Source organism: Haliotis rufescens, unplaced genomic scaffold (assembly GCF_023055435.1).
Source record: "Haliotis rufescens isolate VD_foot unplaced genomic scaffold, xgHalRufe1.0.p SCAF_83, whole genome shotgun sequence".
Taxonomy (NCBI): Eukaryota; Metazoa; Mollusca; class Gastropoda; order Lepetellida; family Haliotidae; genus Haliotis; species Haliotis rufescens.
Window position 1 is genome coordinate 561,929 of NW_025964376.1, and position 19,411 is coordinate 581,339.

At 43.7% G+C, this 19,411-nt stretch overlaps 1 protein-coding gene across 1 annotated transcript in view; it reads left to right on the forward strand.

The window, feature by feature from the left end:
• LOC124145351 (UPF0415 protein C7orf25 homolog) overlaps positions 1-19,411 on the forward strand; it is a 233,833-nt gene that overhangs the window by 205,300 nt on the left and 9,122 nt on the right. Inside the window, exon 5 of the mRNA XM_046515096.2 lies at positions 17,168-17,352. Within this exon, the coding sequence (XP_046371052.2) occupies positions 17,168-17,352 (185 nt within the window). The remainder of the gene's footprint in view (positions 1-17,167; positions 17,353-19,411) is intronic.

Here is a 19,411-nt window from a genome sequence, read left to right on the forward strand (position 1 = left end):
TGACTCTGGTCTGTCCAGATGTTGTACGCAGGTAACACTGACTCTGGTCTGTCCAGATGTTGTATGCAGGTAACACTGACTCTGGTCTGTTCAGATGTTGTATGCAGGTAACACTGACTCTGGTCTGTTCAGATGTTGTATGCAGGTAACACTGACTCTGGTCTGTCCAGATGTTGTAGGCAGGTAACACTGACTCTGGTCTGTCCAGATGTTGTATGCAGGTAACACTGACTCTGGTCTGTCCAGATGTTGTATGCAGGTAACACTGACTCTGGTCTGTCCAGATGTTGTATGCAGGTAACACTGACTCTGGTCTGTCCAGATGTTGTAGGCAGGTAACGCTGACTCTGGTCTGTCCAGATGTTGTATGCAGGTAACACTGACTCTGGTCTGTCATGATGTTGTATGCAGGTAACACTGACTCTGGTCTGTCCAGATGTTGTATGCAGGTAACACTGACTCTGGTCTGTCCAGATGTTGTATGCAGGTAACACTGACTCTGGTCTGTCCAGATGTTGTATGCAGGTAACACTGACTCTGGTCTGTCCAGATGTTGTAGGCAGGTAACACTGACTCTGGTCTGTCCAGATGTTGTATGCAGGTAACACTGACTCTGGTCTGTCCAGATGTTGTATGCAGGTAACACTGACTCTGGTCTGTCCAGATGTTGTAGGCAGGTAACACTGACTCTGGTCTGTCCAGATGTTGTATGCAGGTAACACTGACTCTGGTCTGTCCAGATGTTGTATGCAGGTAACACTGACTCTGGTCTGTCCAGATGTTGTAGGCAGGTAACACTGACTCTGGTCTGTCCAGATGTTGTATGCAGGTAACACTGACTCTGGTCTGTCCAGATGTTGTATGCAGGTAACACTGACTCTGGTCTGTCCAGATGTTGTATGCAGGTAACACTGACTCTGGTCTGTCCAGATGTTGTATGCAGGTAACACTGACTCTGGTCTGTCCAGATGTTGTATGCAGGTAACACTGACTCTGGTCTGTTCCCCTGGCAGGATGACACTTCACCACAGAATGTGAAGGAGATTCTGAACATCTACCAGTCATTGTAACCAGTAAAAGTAAACTGATCAATAAAAACATGCCTTTGCCGTAGACGAATTGTACAATGGAATCTGCTTTAAGAAGAGATTTCTTATGATCATGAAAAGGGTTTTATCGCTTTTGTCATACGAAGCTGTGTTAATCCCACTCTCTCACAAGGTTGACTTTTACATAGATGTTTTTGTAAAAGAATATAGTTCTTAAATGACATTGGTCCTAATAGTAAAGATAGTCACATGTGAGCAAACAGTTATCAATAAATACTCAATAAAAATATGTGACACCTCGTTTATTAGGATGGGAGGTGGGGCAGCCTGATGATGGTGGCATTGTTTGCCATGTCAAAGGCCCAGGGTCCCCGCACAGATGCTCAGTGTGAAGACCATTTTGGTGCCTCTGCCATGCTACTGCTTGAATATTGGTAAATACAGTGCAAAACCTCAATCACTCACTCATAAATTATGGCTGTCTGACAATAGGATGGGTGATAAGTCAGTTGATATAAAGGGGAATTGCGAGGGACATTCCAGGACATTCCCGGACTGTCCGCTCTCTCATTAATCTTTTCTTGAAACCACGTTGTTTATGTCAACATGACCGACCAATCGGATTAACGCTTGAAAAGGTAAGAAATTATGGCTAACCCTTGCTCAAAGCAAGCTAACCCTAAAGACCGAAAAGGGGTGTTGGATCGTAAAGACATGTAAGTTTCCTTAAGACCGAAAAGGGGTGTTGGATCGTAAAGACGTGTAAGTTTCCCTGAGACCGAAAACGGCTGTTTGATCGTGAAGCGAGAGTCACTGGAGCGTGAGACAAGGTAACGGTATAGCAAGACAGCGGTAGCACTATAGCGCAGTAATTGAATGGATCGTAGAGCTCGGGCTGTGCCCGGTAAACTGCATTGTTGGCAAGGATAAGAGGAAATGGTTTTGAGACAGATAATGAATTGGTTGATTATATGTCACTGTACCCAGGTGGCTTTGTTCATGACATCAACCACTTGTTTGTCTCGTCTGCTGTGAAGTGCTTCATATTTGCTGACTGCAGCTTAAAACAACAAACAAACAACAGCATATTTCTGAACTGGATCACTGTTGTTTTCAATTGCTCACTTCTGTTTTGCCAGAGTGCCATTGATTCGCGTGACCTTAACAATGAATGGTTAGAGACAAACTGGTCCTGCCACAAATGGTGTCAGTTCCTCCCAATAACACTATTCCATCACACCCACTGTCATCTGTAGGAACACATCCTCAAATATCACCACAGTCACACTTTTAGTAATAAAATGTCAAAGTGTTTTTAACTGCGCATATAGTATTTTAGTCCTTTTGGTTAACTAGTAAACACTTTTCCTTCAAACACGCTTGACCTACTTTGCTACAAGGCTTAAAAAAATGTTTGGAGTCACTGTTGGCAAAGAAATGCATATTTGTGTTCAAACAATGCAGCTATCGATCTTCCAGACTTGAAAGACAAAGTAGTGCGAGAATTCGCACCTGTCCGCCCTCTGTAGAGTAATCAGTCATCTATTGGCTGGACTGATCTTGTGACAAGGTCTCCGTTACAACAGACTCAGCAGCGCCTTTGTCTTCAACTCCTGTTGCTTAATTTCAGTGGACTAATTCATCAGTCAAGCTGGCCTGTTTCGCTCTGGGTGACCTTCAAATGTAATCTTATGACCTTGTTCTGCCATATTTTTAGCACCTCTCGAATCAGATCGTTGTTGTTAATGGAATTGGTGTCAGAAAGTCAGTCTGACTTCGACTAGAAATAGCCATGTTGTCTTATTACCACTCTGATCTATTTTATTTGATTTTCATTATTGGCCTTTCAGCTAATTAGTTCTTAGTTTGCAACATTTAATATTTTCCTGTGGGATTTCAGGGTTAGAACAGAGCCCTGTTTCTCAAAGTGGGCTCAGCACTACTATGATCGGAAGCCAATGTTAAAATATAGAGTAACGTTCAACTAAGCGTTCCCTGTAACTTGTTGGTCATAAAAGCTAGGCTACTAAGTGTATTGGGTGGTCAAGCTCAAGTCAAGTGGTGTTGCTTGTCATCATTATGTAACATTGAATTCCTCAGAATATCAATCACTTGTTTGTCTGGTCCAGGTTTGATTATTTACCTGCCTCTGTGATATTGCTGGAATATTACTGAAAACAGCTCTTATGGAGTGAATAGTATACAGAGCATGACCATCTTACGCAGGCTAAGTTTTCAGTGCTCTGCCAAGAGGCCAAATTCCACGAAGTGTATTTGGCAATAACTCAATCACAACATCATTGACCCATATGTCTTTGGATGGTATGAACCATTTCTTTCCGATATTAAGATTTAGGAACCACTCTCTTATCCACCTCCAAAGATGTCTGAAGAGTGCTTGAACTCTTCCATCACATCTCCACCTTATCTAACCCTGTAGGAAGAAGCTGGACGTTAGTGTCACATCTCCACCTTACCTGACCCTGTAGGAAGTAGCTGGACACTAGTGTCACATCTCCATGTAGGAAGTAGCTGGACACTAGTGTCACATCTCCATGTAGGAAGAAGCTGGACGTTAGTGTCACATCTCCACCTTACCTGACCATGTAGGAAGTAACTGGACGCTAGTGTCACATCTCCACCTTACCTGACCCTGTAGGAAGTAGCTGGATGCCAGTATCACATCTACACCTTATCTAACCCTGTAGGAAGTAGCTGGACGCCAGTATCACATCTCCACCTTACCTGACCCTGTAGGAAGTAGCTGGACGCCAGTGTCACATCTCCACCATATCTAACCCCGTAGGAAGTAGCTGGACGCCAGTATCACATCTCCACCTTACCTGACCCTGTAGGAAGTAGCTGGACGCTAGTGTCACATCTCCACCTTACCTGACCCTGTAGGCAGTAGCTGGACGCCAGTATCATATCTCCTCCTTACCTGACCCTGTAGGCAGTAGCTGGACACTAGTATCACATCTCCACCTTACCTGACCCTGTAGGAAGTAGCTGGACACTAGTGTCACATCTCCACCTTATCTAACCCTGTAGGAAGTAACTGGACGCCAGTGTCACATCTCCACCTTACCTGACCATGTAGGAAGTAGCTGGACGCCAGTATCACATCTCCACCTTACCTGACCCTGTAGGAAGAAGCTGGACCCTAGTGTCACATCTCCACCTTACCTGACCCTGTAGGTAGTAGCTGGATGCCAGTATCACATCTACACCTTATCTAACCCTGTAGGAAGTAGCTGGACGCCAGTATCACATCTCCACCTTACCTGACCCTGTAGGAAGTAGCTGGACGCCAGTGTCACATCTCCACCATATCTAACCCCGTAGGAAGTAGCTGGACGCCAGTATCACATCTCCACCTTACCTGACCCTGTAGGAAGTAGCTGGACGCTAGTGTCACATCTCCACCTTACCTGACCCTGTAGGCAGTAGCTGGACGCCAGTATCATATCTCCTCCTTACCTGACCCTGTAGGCAGTAGCTGGACACTAGTATCACATCTCCACCTTACCTGACCCTGTAGGAAGTAGCTGGACACTAGTGTCACATCTCCACCTTATCTAACCCTGTAGGAAGTAACTGGACGCCAGTGTCACATCTCCACCTTACCTGACCATGTAGGAAGTAGCTGGACGCCAGTATCACATCTCCACCTTACCTGACCCTGTAGGAAGAAGCTGGACCCTAGTGTCACATCTCCACCTTACCTGACCATGTAGGCAGTAGCTGGACGCCAGTATCACATCTCCACCTTACCTGACCATGTAGGAAGTAGCTGGACGCCAGTATCACATCTCCACCTTACCTGACCATGTAGGAAGTAGCTGGACACTAGTGTCACATCTCCATGTAGGAAGTAGCTGGACACTAGTGTCACATCTCCATGTAGGAAGTAGCTAGACACTAGTGTCACATCTCCATGTAGGAAGTAGCTGGACACTAGTGTCACATCTCCATGTAGGAAGTAGCTAGACACTAGTGTCACATCTCCATGTAGGAAGTAGCTGGACACTAGTATCACATCATCACCTTACCTGACCCTGTAGGAAGTAGCTAGACACTAGTGTCACATCTCCATGTAGGAAGTAGCTGGACACTAGTGTCACATCTCCACCTTACCTGACCATGTAGGAAGTAGCTGGACACTAGTGTCACATCTCCACCTTACCTGACCATGTAGGAAGTAGCTGGACGCCAGTATCACATCTCCACCTTACCTGACCATGTAGGAAGTAGCTAGACACTAGTGTCACATCTCCATGTAGGAAGTAGCTAGACACTAGTGTCACATCTCCATGTAGGAAGTAGCTGGACACTAGTGTCACATCTCCATGTAGGAAGTAGCTAGACACTAGTGTCACATCTCCATGTAGGAAGTAGCTGGACACTAGTATCACATCATCACCTTACCTGACCCTGTAGGAAGTAGCTAGACACTAGTGTCACATCTCCATGTAGGAAGTAGCTGGACACTAGTGTCACATCTCCACCTTACCTGACCATGTAGGAAGTAGCTGGACGCCAGTATCACATCTCCACCTTACCTGACCATGTAGGAAGTAGCTGGACACTAGTGTCACATCTCCATGTAGGAAGTAGCTGGACGCCAGTATCACATCTCCACCTTACCTGACCCTGTAGGAAGTAGCTGGACACTAGTATCACATCTCCACCTTACCTGACCCTGTAGGAAGTAGCTGGACACTAGTGTCACATCTCCATGTAGGAAGTAGCTGGACACTAGTGTCACCTCTCCATGTAGGAAGTAGCTGGACGCCAGTATCACATCTCCACCTTACCTGACCCTGTAGGAAGTAGCTAGACACTAGTGTCACATCTCCACCTTACCTGACCCTGTAGGAAGTAGCTGGACACTAGTGTCACATCTCCATGTAGGAAGTAGCTAGACACTAGTGTCACATCTCCATGTAGGAAGTAGCTAGACACTAGTGTCACATCTCCATGTAGGAAGTAGCTGGACACTAGTGTCACATCTCCATGTAGGAAGTAGCTAGACACTAGTGTCACATCTCCATGTAGGAAGTAGCTGGACACTAGTATCACATCATCACCTTACCTGACCCTGTAGGAAGTAGCTAGACACTAGTGTCACATCTCCATGTAGGAAGTAGCTGGACACTAGTGTCACATCTCCACCTTACCTGACCATGTAGGAAGTAGCTGGACGCCAGTATCACATCTCCACCTTACCTGACCATGTAGGAAGTAGCTGGACACTAGTGTCACATCTCCATGTAGGAAGTAGCTGGATGCCAGTATCACATCTCCACCTTACCTGACCCTGTAGGAAGTAGCTGGACACTAGTATCACATCTCCACCTTACCTGACCCTGTAGGAAGTAGCTGGACACTAGTGTCACATCTCCATGTAGGAAGTAGCTGGACACTAGTGTCACATCTCCATGTAGGAAGTAGCTGGACGCCAGTATCACATCTCCACCTTACCTGACCCTGTAGGAAGTAGCTAGACACTAGTGTCACATCTCCACCTTACCTGACCCTGTAGGAAGTTGCTGGACACTAGTGTCACATCTCCATCTAGGAAGTAGCTGGACACTAGTGTCACATCTCCATGTAGGAAGTAGCTGGACACTAGTGTCACATCTCCACCTTGCCTGACCATGTAGGAAGTAGCTGGACGCCAGTATCACATCTCCACCTTACCTGACCCTGTAGGCAGTAGCTAGACACTAGTGTCACATCTCCACCTTACCTGACCCTGTAGGAAGTAGCTGGACACTAGTGTCACATCTCCACCTTGCCTGACCATGTAGGAAGTAGCTGGATGCTAGTGTCACATCTCCATGTAGGAAGTAGCTAGACACTAGTGTCACATCTCCACCTTACCTGACCCTGTAGGAAGTAGCTGGACACTAGTGTCACATCTCCATGTAGGAAGTAGCTGGACACTAGTGTCACATCTCCATGTAGGAAGTAGCTGGACACTAGTGTCACATCTCCACCTTGCCTGACCATGTAGGAAGTAGCTGGACGCCAGTATCACATCTCCACCTTACCTGACCCTGTAGGCAGTAGCTAGACACTAGTGTCACATCTCAACCTTACCTGACCCTGTAGGAAGTAGCTGGACACTAGTGTCACATCTCCACCTTGCCTGACCATGTAGGAAGTAGCTGGATGCTAGTGTCACATCTCCATGTAGGAAGTAGCTAGACACTAGTGTCACATCTCCACCTTACCTGACCCTGTAGGAAGTAGCTGGACACTAGTGTCACATCTCCATGTAGGAAGTAGCTGGACACTAGTGTCACATCTCCATGTAGGAAGTAGCTGGACACTAGTGTCACATCTCCACCTTGCCTGACCATGTAGGAAGTAGCTGGACGCCAGTATCACATCTCCACCTTACCTGACCCTGTAGGCAGTAGCTGGACGCCAGTATCACATCTCCACCTTACCTGACCATGTAGGAAGTAGCTGGACGCCAGTATCACATCTCCACCTTACCTGACCATGTAGGAAGTAGCTGGACACTAGTGTCACATCTCCATGTAGGAAGTAGCTGGACACTAGTGTCACATCTCCATGTAGGAAGTAGCTAGACACTAGTGTCACATCTCCATGTAGGAAGTAGCTGGACACTAGTGTCACATCTCCATGTAGGAAGTAGCTAGACACTAGTGTCACATCTCCATGTAGGAAGTAGCTGGACACTAGTGTCACATCTCCACCTTACCTGACCATGTAGGAAGTAGCTGGACACTAGTGTCACATCTCCACCTTACCTGACCATGTAGGAAGTAGCTGGACGCCAGTATCACATCTCCACCTTACCTGACCATGTAGGAAGTAGCTAGACACTGGTGTCACATCTCCATGTAGGAAGTAGCTAGACACTAGTGTCACATCTCCATGTAGGAAGTAGCTGGACACTAGTGTCACATCTCCATGTAGGAAGTAGCTAGACACTAGTGTCACATCTCCGTGTAGGAAGTAGCTGGACACTAGTATCACATCATCACCTTACCTGACCCTGTAGGAAGTAGCTAGACACTAGTGTCACATCTCCATGTAGGAAGTAGCTGGACACTAGTGTCACATCTCCACCTTACCTGACCATGTAGGAAGTAGCTGGACGCCAGTATCACATCTCCACCTTACCTGACCATGTAGGAAGTAGCTGGACACTAGTGTCACATCTCCATGTAGGAAGTAGCTGGACGCCAGTATCACATCTCCACCTTACCTGACCCTGTAGGAAGTAGCTGGACACTAGTATCACATCTCCACCTTACCTGACCCTGTAGGAAGTAGCTGGACACTAGTGTCACATCTCCATGTAGGAAGTAGCTGGACACTAGTGTCACATCTCCATGTAGGAAGTAGCTGGACGCCAGTATCACATCTCCACCTTACCTGACCCTGTAGGAAGTAGCTAGACACTAGTGTCACATCTCCACCTTACCTGACCCTGTAGGAAGTAGCTGGACACTAGTGTCACATCTCCATGTAGGAAGTAGCTAGACACTAGTGTCACATCTCCATGTAGGAAGTAGCTAGACACTAGTGTCACATCTCCATGTAGGAAGTAGCTGGACACTAGTGTCACATCTCCATGTAGGAAGTAGCTAGACACTAGTGTCACATCTCCATGTAGGAAGTAGCTGGACACTAGTATCACATCATCACCTTACCTGACCCTGTAGGAAGTAGCTAGACACTAGTGTCACATCTCCATGTAGGAAGTAGCTGGACACTAGTGTCACATCTCCACCTTACCTGACCATGTAGGAAGTAGCTGGACGCCAGTATCACATCTCCACCTTACCTGACCATGTAGGAAGTAGCTGGACACTAGTGTCACATCTCCATGTAGGAAGTAGCTGGATGCCAGTATCACATCTCCACCTTACCTGACCCTGTAGGAAGTAGCTGGACACTAGTATCACATCTCCACCTTACCTGACCCTGTAGGAAGTAGCTGGACACTAGTGTCACATCTCCATGTAGGAAGTAGCTGGACACTAGTGTCACATCTCCATGTAGGAAGTAGCTGGACGCCAGTATCACATCTCCACCTTACCTGACCCTGTAGGAAGTAGCTAGACACTAGTGTCACATCTCCACCTTACCTGACCCTGTAGGAAGTTGCTGGACACTAGTGTCACATCTCCATGTAGGAAGTAGCTGGACACTAGTGTCACATCTCCATGTAGGAAGTAGCTGGACACTAGTGTCACATCTCCACCTTGCCTGACCATGTAGGAAGTAGCTGGACGCCAGTATCACATCTCCACCTTACCTGACCCTGTAGGCAGTAGCTAGACACTAGTGTCACATCTCCACCTTACCTGACCCTGTAGGAAGTAGCTGGACACTAGTGTCACATCTCCACCTTGCCTGACCATGTAGGAAGTAGCTGGATGCTAGTGTCACATCTCCATGTAGGAAGTAGCTAGACACTAGTGTCACATCTCCACCTTACCTGACCCTGTAGGAAGTAGCTGGACACTAGTGTCACATCTCCATGTAGGAAGTAGCTGGACACTAGTGTCACATCTCCATGTAGGAAGTAGCTGGACACTAGTGTCACATCTCCACCTTGCCTGACCATGTAGGAAGTAGCTGGACGCCAGTATCACATCTCCACCTTACCTGACCCTGTAGGCAGTAGCTAGACACTAGTGTCACATCTCAACCTTACCTGACCCTGTAGGAAGTAGCTGGATGCTAGTGTCACATCTCCATGTAGGAAGTAGCTAGACACTAGTGTCACATCTCCACCTTACCTGACCCTGTAGGAAGTAGCTGGACACTAGTGTCACATCTCCATGTAGGAAGTAGCTGGACACTAGTGTCACATCTCCATGTAGGAAGTAGCTGGACACTAGTGTCACATCTCCACCTTGCCTGACCATGTAGGAAGTAGCTGGACGCCAGTATCACATCTCCACCTTACCTGACCCTGTAGGAAGTAGCTAGACACTAGTGTCACATCTCCACCTTACCTGACCCTGTAGGAAGTAGCTGGACACTAGTGTCACATCTCCATGTAGGAAGTAGATGGACACTAGTGTCACATCTCCATGTAGGAAGTAGCTGGACACTAGTGTCACATCTCCATGTAGGAAGTAGCTAGACACTAGTGTCACATCTCCATGTAGGAAGTAGCTGGACACTAGTGTCACATCTCCATGTAGGAAGTAGCTAGACACTAGTGTCACATCTCCATGTAGGAAGTAGCTAGACACTAGTGTCACATCTCCATGTAGGAAGTAGCTAGACACTAGTGTCACATCTCCATGTAGGAAGTAGCTGGACACTAGTGTCACATCTCCATGTAGGAAGTAGCTAGACACTAGTGTCACATCTCCATGTAGGAAGTAGCTAGACACTAGTGTCACATCTCCATGTAGGAAGTAGCTGGACACTAGTGTCACATCTCCATGTAGGAAGTAGCTGGATGCTAGTGTCACATCTCCATGTAGGAAGTAGCTGGACACTAGTGTCACATCTCCATGTAGGAAGTAGCTGGACACTAGTGTCACATCTCCATGAAGGCAGTAGCTGGACACTAGTGTCACATCTCCATGTAGGAAGTAGCTGGACACTAGTGTCACATCTCCATGTAGGAAGTAGCTAGACACTAGTGTCACATCTCCATGTAGGAAGTAGCTGGACACTAGTGTCACATCTCCATGTAGGAAGTAGCTAGACACTAGTGTCACATCTCCATGTAGGAAGTAGCTGGACACTAGTGTCACATCTCCATGTAGGAAGTAGCTAGATGCTAGTGTCACATCTCCATGTAGGAAGTTGGTGGATGCTAGTGTCACATCTCCATGTAGGCAGTAGCTAGACACTAGTGTCACATCTCCATGTAGGAAGTAGCTGGACACTAGTGTCACATCTCCATGTAGGAAGTTGGTGGATGCTAGTGTCACATCTCCATGTAGGAAGTTGGTGGATGCTAGTGTCACATCTCCATGTAGGAAGTAGCTGGACACTAGTGTCACATCTCCATGTAGGAAGTAGCTAGACACTAGTGTCACATCTCCATGTAGGAAGTAGCTAGACACTAGTGTCACATCTCCATGTAGAAAGTAGCTGGACACTAGTGTCACATCTCCATGTAGGAAGTAGCTAGATGCTAGTGTCACATCTCCATGTAGGAAGTTGGTGGATGCTAGTGTCACATCTCCATGTAGGAAGTAGCTGGACACTAGTGTCACATCTCCATGTAGGAAGTAGCTGGACACTAGTGTCACATCTCCATGTAGGAAGTAGCTGGACACTAGTGTCACATCTCCATGTAGGAAGTAGCTGGATGCTAGTGTCACATCTCCATGTAGGAAGTAGCTAGACACTAGTGTCACATCTCCATGTAGGAAGTAGCTAGACACTAGTGTCACATCTCCATGTAGGAAGTAGCTGGATGCTAGTGTCACATCTCCATGTAGGAAGTAGCTAGACACTAGTGTCACATCTCCATGTAGGAAGTAGCTGGACACTAGTGTCACATCTCCATGTAGGAAGTAGCTGGATGCTAGTGTCACATCTCCATGTAGGAAGTAGCTAGACACTAGTGTCACATCTCCATGTAGGAAGTAGCTGGACACTAGTGTCACATCTCCATGTAGGAAGTAGCTGGATGCTAGTGTCACATCTCCATGTAGGAAGTAGCTGGATGCTAGTGTCACATCTCCATGTAGGAAGTAGCTAGACACTAGTGTCACATCTCCATGTAGGAAGTAGCTAGACACTAGTGTCACATCTCCATGTAGGAAGTAGCTGGATGCTAGTGTCACATCTCCATGTAGGAAGTTGGTGGACACTAGTGTCACATCTCCATGTAGGAAGTAGCTGGATGCTAGTGTCACATCTCCACCTTATCTGACCATGTAGGTAGTAGATGGACGTTGGGTCGTGTCAGCCTTTGACGAAGTGTTGCGTGATTGGCGTCTGGATGTCTAGTTTGACACGAGTGGGTAGAACTCTTGACCCCAGCAGTGATAACTCACTGGATGCCTATTGTGCAATTCCTATTCTTTGAAAGACATTGTTTTATACCTGTTACAACAGCTGCTCAATAAACTGTGTTTGTGTTTATATTCAAGTTGGTATTTCCGCTATCCAAAGTGTGCACTGAGGCCGTCATTTTGATAGTCATTTTGGAGACATAAATGCGAAGTTTCATTAATGCAAACTAAAGACCACTCGCATTTTTCGCATTTAATTTACACTCACATTAATTTCAAGATTTACAGTATTGTATTTCAAGAAGTATTTCAAAGATAGGGCTGTGTGCGTTAATTTTATGACACACTTAAGACTAGGAATCAGTACTTGCATAAATTCGGTGGAACATTCGTTTGTAAATTACTGTTGCAGGGACAAAAGCACATATTGGACATGACTGTAGGACTTGTTCTGAATAATTCATATTTCTTTCATGAACACCTGGTGTCATCACTAATTGTCAGTGATCCATACAATTTTCACCTGTTTTGCTTTTTAGGCCTGATGGAATCTGTTTTGTCCAATAATCGAGACTAGTTAGTCTCTGGCGTTGATATATTATATTTATAGAAATTAAATATTTTCAAGAATGTTTTACAAAGTTATTGAACACATATACTTAAGTGATCACTGTGATAGATCTTCTGAAGTCAAGGGCATACACACATTCAATGTTTTCACTGGTTTCAGGATTATAATCAGTGCTAATTGGTAACAGAAGTATATCAACATCTGTAGGAGTGCACAGTCCACAATTAGAATGAGATATCACTGCAGTCCTTAATTGGGAATACTAGCTGCCTTTCTTTCGGATGGTCCATGTTGTCTTTCCCAGCCAGCTAACAATCAGTGATGTCCTCCTGCGGAAGTCTGTCCTCATCCTCACCAATGTCATCACATGGTTATGGATTCTGTCGCTGAAAATACCTGCAGGCGTGAGAGAAAAAAAAGTCAACATAAACACACCTTTTTAACTGAGTGAGCGAGTGAGTTAGGTTTAACGCCAGTTTGAACAGTATTCCAGTTATATCATGGCATGTCAGCTTGATGGGGGAGGGAAGCTCAAAGTTATGTTGGTCTGAGACGTTTGCCACTTTGGTAAAACCCACGAGCATGGGTATGGTGTGACAAACCTTGTAACATAATCAGGGTGATCCGGGATTCGAAGCCAGTCAGGGAGGTATCAGGCTTGCCATGGAAACCACCTCCTTGGTGTGGTGGTAGAGCATCCGCCAGGACAGTGGATAGTCAGGGATTTAATCCCCGGATGCGTCATACCAAAAGATGTTAAAAGATGATACTTGGCATTAAGGGGCTTAAATAAGGACTGGTCAGCTCAGAGTCAGTATACTGTGTCTACTATGTATGTATTCTTTTAAATGGCTAAAAAAAGACAGGTGGCTATAATAAAACAAGTAATTAATTTGGTCTTAATTTAATCTCATTAACATCAGATCTGAGTTCTCGCTGTCGCTAAACAAAGATCTGAGGACATCCAAGAAGTGGGTCACGTCAGAACGGCCTTTCATCCAACCAATCAAAGCGTCGCTTACCAGATCATGAAAGTGACAGTAGGAATGTGTTTTCTAATCATGCAACCATTGAAAACATTAACACGGGGTATTCCGAACGACAGTTAAGGCCCGTAAACTGATTCCGTCAAATCATTGCCTATCTCTTGCTTCCGTGGTATAAACATTTGAACAGAAGAGGCATTGCACAGTACAATCTCAACCATATATTAGACATTCTGGAATGTTTGTTTGTTAAGTTTTCAAAAATTTAATCGAGAACAGGGTCAATATATTTTTCAAGCGTAGTCTGAAATGGAAGCCACCAGTTTGAAACAAGTGTTGTAAAGCTCAAGAAAGCTGCATTCTCATTGGTGGATGTCAACTTCTTGTTAATCATTTCAGTGGTCGGTCAAAGTTTGCGAAAGGTCGTTCTGATGTGATCCGCAATGCGATGGCCTCAGGCAGTGAGAAGTTAGATCTGATTTTAATGAGATTGGTCTTAATTAAAAACATGACTTTGAGGTTTTGTTTGAAAATGTAGAATTGTGACCGAATGTAAAATATGTCGGCTTTTCCCGAATAACAATCAGCACTTTTGATACAAACTGATGTACATATCAGAAGTACAGTACAGACATGGTTAGATTTTCTCAAGAAGTTGCTAAAATCTCTCTTTGGAGTTCAATTTAACAATCCTCCTTTAGTCATTCATTGGTCCATGATGTACAAGGGATGGAAAGAAAAGAAGTTGCAGGGATTTATCTGATGAAAAACCCTTCATCGTTTACTCATAAAAATTGAAAACAGATGCCAAAAATATCCAGAGTTCATCCCCTGGCATGCGAAGAAGGTGTATGCCTGTAAAGTAATTAATACTGCTACATGCATTACATAATATAGTACCACTTGAAATAATTTCTGCAGGGAGTCATTTAAAAAATACAATACATGGATTCATATCAGTTTTGGATTTCAATTACTATTTTTTAACTAGTGTTGTATCTCTGCCTGGCATTATGCTCACTTGTTGACAACTCCGATTGACTCCAACTCAACTCAACTCGTATCAGTCAAAACGGTCTTTACTACACCATCGCCATAGTACAGCTGTCGCCTCAACCGCTATCACACTCATACGTCGTCAACTTACCAAGTACCGACTTACCAAGTCGAATACTTACTCGAGAATGATTGATATCTCGCGATGAATCCATGGACGTCGCCATGTTAAGTCATGTGACTACTCTAGCTCCTTACGCCAATACCAACTCCATGCATCGCATGCAACTTACCACATATAACACTAGCTTCTAACCGTACACAATAATACACACTTGTGTTAGAGTACAGCTATCAAGTTTTGACATTTTTCTTGGACCCCAGTGTGTAACTGGGGACCCCCATTTTTTAACCCTGGGACCCGAACAATTAAATTGAACCCCACAATAAATAACTCAGGTACTGGTAGATCTCTTGACTTGTCAGTCTAAAAGGACATGTACAGTATAATTCCACAGCTGTAAAATTTGCCATTTTCAGGTTAACAAAATGGGTTCATCCTATATGGGTTGGACTTGGCAACCCAGGGACATCATCTGGGTTGATGCAGCGTAAGCATTGTTGATGAATTAACAACTTCACCATCAGCTATGGCACACAGAGAAACCATTATCTCGTTCAATACACATCAGTATAATAACCCTATTGATGCTCGGTCAACTAGAAATGGATAGATAACTTGTAAAGCGAGTCTTTTCATTATTCATATGGCTGGGGAGTATTATCTCATAAACGATCCCCAATTAGTCGCAACAACAATGGGATTTTACCCACTTTCGCTGACCAGGCGCGTCCCTGGACATGGCATCAATGTGTGGAGGAATTGTAATTGTCGATGTATCTTGCCACAGCTGTATGAACAACCGAGTTATTGCCGAACATCAGGATGTGACATTTGTCTTATCTTTTTTGCTCATTCATGAGATATTGTCATCGTTAATATAATGCATTTTAGTTTGTTGTTTATCTGTTTATTGAAATATAGAAGCTATGAAGGTAATGGAGTTAATGATCAGGAATTTGTATTTAGGGATTTGTTTTTATCCCCCCGGCATATAATGCGGGGGGATATAGCGATCAGGCAGTCTGTCTGTCTGTCCGTCCGTCCGTAATCATTTCCTTTTCCAGGGCAGAATTCCAAAACCATTCAGTGTATTTGATCGAAACTTGGCAAATCTATCAGGCACATACTGAAGTGGTGCCTTTTGATATTTGGGGATTTTTCTAATTTTTATTTTTTTAAATTTGTATTGAATGAAGTTGGACATAGACTCAATTGGGGATGGGGTTCGTTTCCGGGGCAGAATTCGAAAACCATTCAGTGTATTTGATCGAAACTTGATAAGATATCCGGTACATACTGAAGTGGTGCCTTTTGATATTTATTTTTTTACGAATTGTTATTTTTTACAATTTTTATGGAAAGAAGTTGGACCTAGACTCAATTTGGGGAACGGGTTCGTTTCCGGGCCAGAATTTTGAAAACCATTCAGTGTATTTGATTGAAACTTGTTAGAATGTATATATATATATCTGTTTCCATGGCAACAAGTTTGATTTTGACTGACACAGAAATACAAAGTTCTGAATCCCAATTCCATAGTATTGACTTTATAGCTCAAAAACTACTCTTGTATATGGACAGACAGATTAGAAATTCTCTCATCGAGTTGGACTTCAAGTGATTTGCACTTTCGAACTTGTAGGGGCCGGGGGGATTTGTCATCTTCTGATGACTCTTGTTGATGTATGTGCTGGTGAAGGTTTGCTTGATAGCATATATTCATCACTGATTAATTAAATCATTTATTTATTTGGGAATAGGGTCACATGTGTCATCTAAGATGTCACAATTTGCTATGTTGAGTTGTCTCCCTTACACGAGCCTGGATCTGATCGACTGTGTGTTTAAATCGAACTGATTATGATTCTTGGTTTTTCAGCAACATACACCTGCTGATGGGTTTTATATTTGAATGTCAACAATATTTCTTCATACATTTATGCAGAGTAGAGGCCCTTAGATGTGCCAGGATCCCCTTTCCTTGTATATCAAGCTGAAACTTTGATATAACTGCAATACAGTTCAAGCAGACTCAAACCCAAGTAGCCAACTCACTCTCACTCACTCACTCACTCACTCACTCACTCACTCACTCACTCACTCACTCACTCACTCTGAAGAGAACCTCAACTTTGGAAGTAAAGATCATTAGGTTGGTGAGATATTGGTTTCTCGTAGAATACAGTTATTTGATTGCATAAATGTCCTGTTGACTCTGGAAGATCTGGGTTAAAATTAGTCTACAGCAACTCATGCTTGTCATAAGAGGCGACTAACGGGATCGGGGGGTCAGGCACTCGCTGACTTGGTTGATGCATGACATTGATTCCAACTGCGTAAATCGATGCTCATGATGTCACTCACTGGATTGTCTGGTCCCAACTCGATCACAGATTGCCTTAATATAGCTGGAATATTTCTGAGTCAGTGTTAAACAACAAACAAACATCATGTCCTTGCAGGCAAAGAGCTGTATGCATGTCGATCTGCAGTGGACGACTTCAACACCATCCTGTCTACACTTGGGGGAGATGGGGAGAAACAGAGGGCTGCAGAGCTCCTAGCCAGGGTCAAGGTCGTGGACGACAAACCATCCCAGAAGGCCCTGAACTTGCAGAACCTTGGGAAGATAAAAGATCGGTCAAAGGTAAGTTCCTGTGACAGCAAGTCTTAGGGAAAATCATCTCTGAGTCATCTCATTCCAGGAGTGTTAGTGCACCGTCGCTGCTGCAGACATCAGTGGGATGATTAGTCATCATTTACATATTGTTCTTGTAGTAACATGGGTGTTTAATGGCATTGTCAGCAGCTGTTGTTTTACAACACTTGAGCTAGGCAAGTTTAAAAAAAATGAAAAATGAGGAATTTCTTCTACTTTGCTGAATGCAAACTTGCATGTTCACCACAGATATTTATTGCATGCAATAGATAAATACATAACAATAAGTTAAACAATCAGACATGCTTAACACTGAATGATTTCCAACATGTGTAGGTAATAATCTGACATGTTTTGGGTTGTTGTTTTTTTCACCTCCCAACCTGGATTTTCAAAAAACAAACTGTAAGCAAAACTATAGAAAATTTAGGCAACAGTTGAATTTATTTGTCATCAGTTTGGATTAATTACAAAATAAAGCCAGCAAATGGCATCAGATCATGTACCTTAGGACATCTTAAAGTCTAATAAAGCAAATCACAATTAAATAATTAAATATCCACAAGTTTAGATTGATTATGTACTCGAGCAGTGGATTTATACCTCAACAATAACATTAACAGTAATCTGGTCATCTGAACAATATAACAAACCAATAGCCATGCATTTAACATGAAAATACACTTGTGTTGAGGAATCAGGACATATGCACAGCACATATAAAGTTCATATTTTTTATTAACATTATACATCTTTCAACACCCGGCCATTATGTTCAAGAAATTTGCGTCAGTCGCTAAACGATGATCCTAAATGTAATTGAAACATATTCATTAAAACTGGCAAGTAGCTTGATGGAGTCAATGTGAAACTCAGATCTACATTTGGCCTCTCTTCACATGAATTTAGAATCTCTGTTAGTTTTGGCACAATGATTGCTCCCTTGACAAGGTATCACTCACAATAAGACCTCCCTTGGGACTAATGGCTAGAAGTTTATTGTGAACCTGTCATTGGTGGCGCGGTGTATTTGGGAAATGTTCAATGCATGGAATATGTAATTTTAGCACCTCTTTGGTTGGTGCCAATTTACAAGTGACTGGAAGGCCGATGTGATTGTTTGGTCAGCTGAATGAAATACCTTGGGTCCTTCAGCTAGCTTGGATTTCTCTCTGGTATTGCTTAATTCAATTTAGTGTGACAATATTGAAGGATTGGATTCTGTGACATTAGTTATGTTCTCTGTTGGGAAAATGATTGTATATTTGAGGTGTAAAATCTAGAATGCTATATATAGTTAAGGTGTTCGAAGTAAATATCATTATTGGGACATACAGTGCTTTAAAGGGCAATTAAGTGAAGTGAAAAAAGTGATTGTGATTTTTTTTCGAAAATATCAGTTTTCCTAGATATATTAAGTCAATTTCTGAGAGATAAAAATTCACAACATTCATAGAAAATATTTGAATGTTGAAGTGAAAGTGCTGACACACACTCCTAATTAGCTTCCCAACTACCAGTGCAGCAGTACACAACACATGTTTTTTTTTGCTGATATGTAGACATGGTTGCAACATTTGTCTACTGCATGATCGATCTTGTGAGGCTTAGCGCCTATATGAATACGAAGCTGACAGACGCAACTCAGTCAAGAGCAAATCTAAAGGTGTTGCTATTTCTGTTAAATCCAACAAAATAACAATATTGCATACATTGTTTAGTTTGTGAAAAAAACTTTGACCTTGACATTATGAATAATTAAAATAACAATGTGAATATCTAGCTTATTCTGATTATCATCCTGCTTGGGTACAATAAACCACCTGCTGCCCTCGGTCCTATTCCATGCAATAAATGTCTATCTGAAGGCATCTTCTATGTTGTTTCTGATTCTCGGCATAAGTGGGCAGACTGGGTGCCTGCCCAATTGTTGAAAGTGTGCAGGGTGACATTTAGGGCTGGGACGGATAACTCGGGTGCTTGGGTCGGGTGGGTCCTGAGTAGGACCCGGGTACCCACAGTACTACCTGGACCCGTGGCTAGTCAT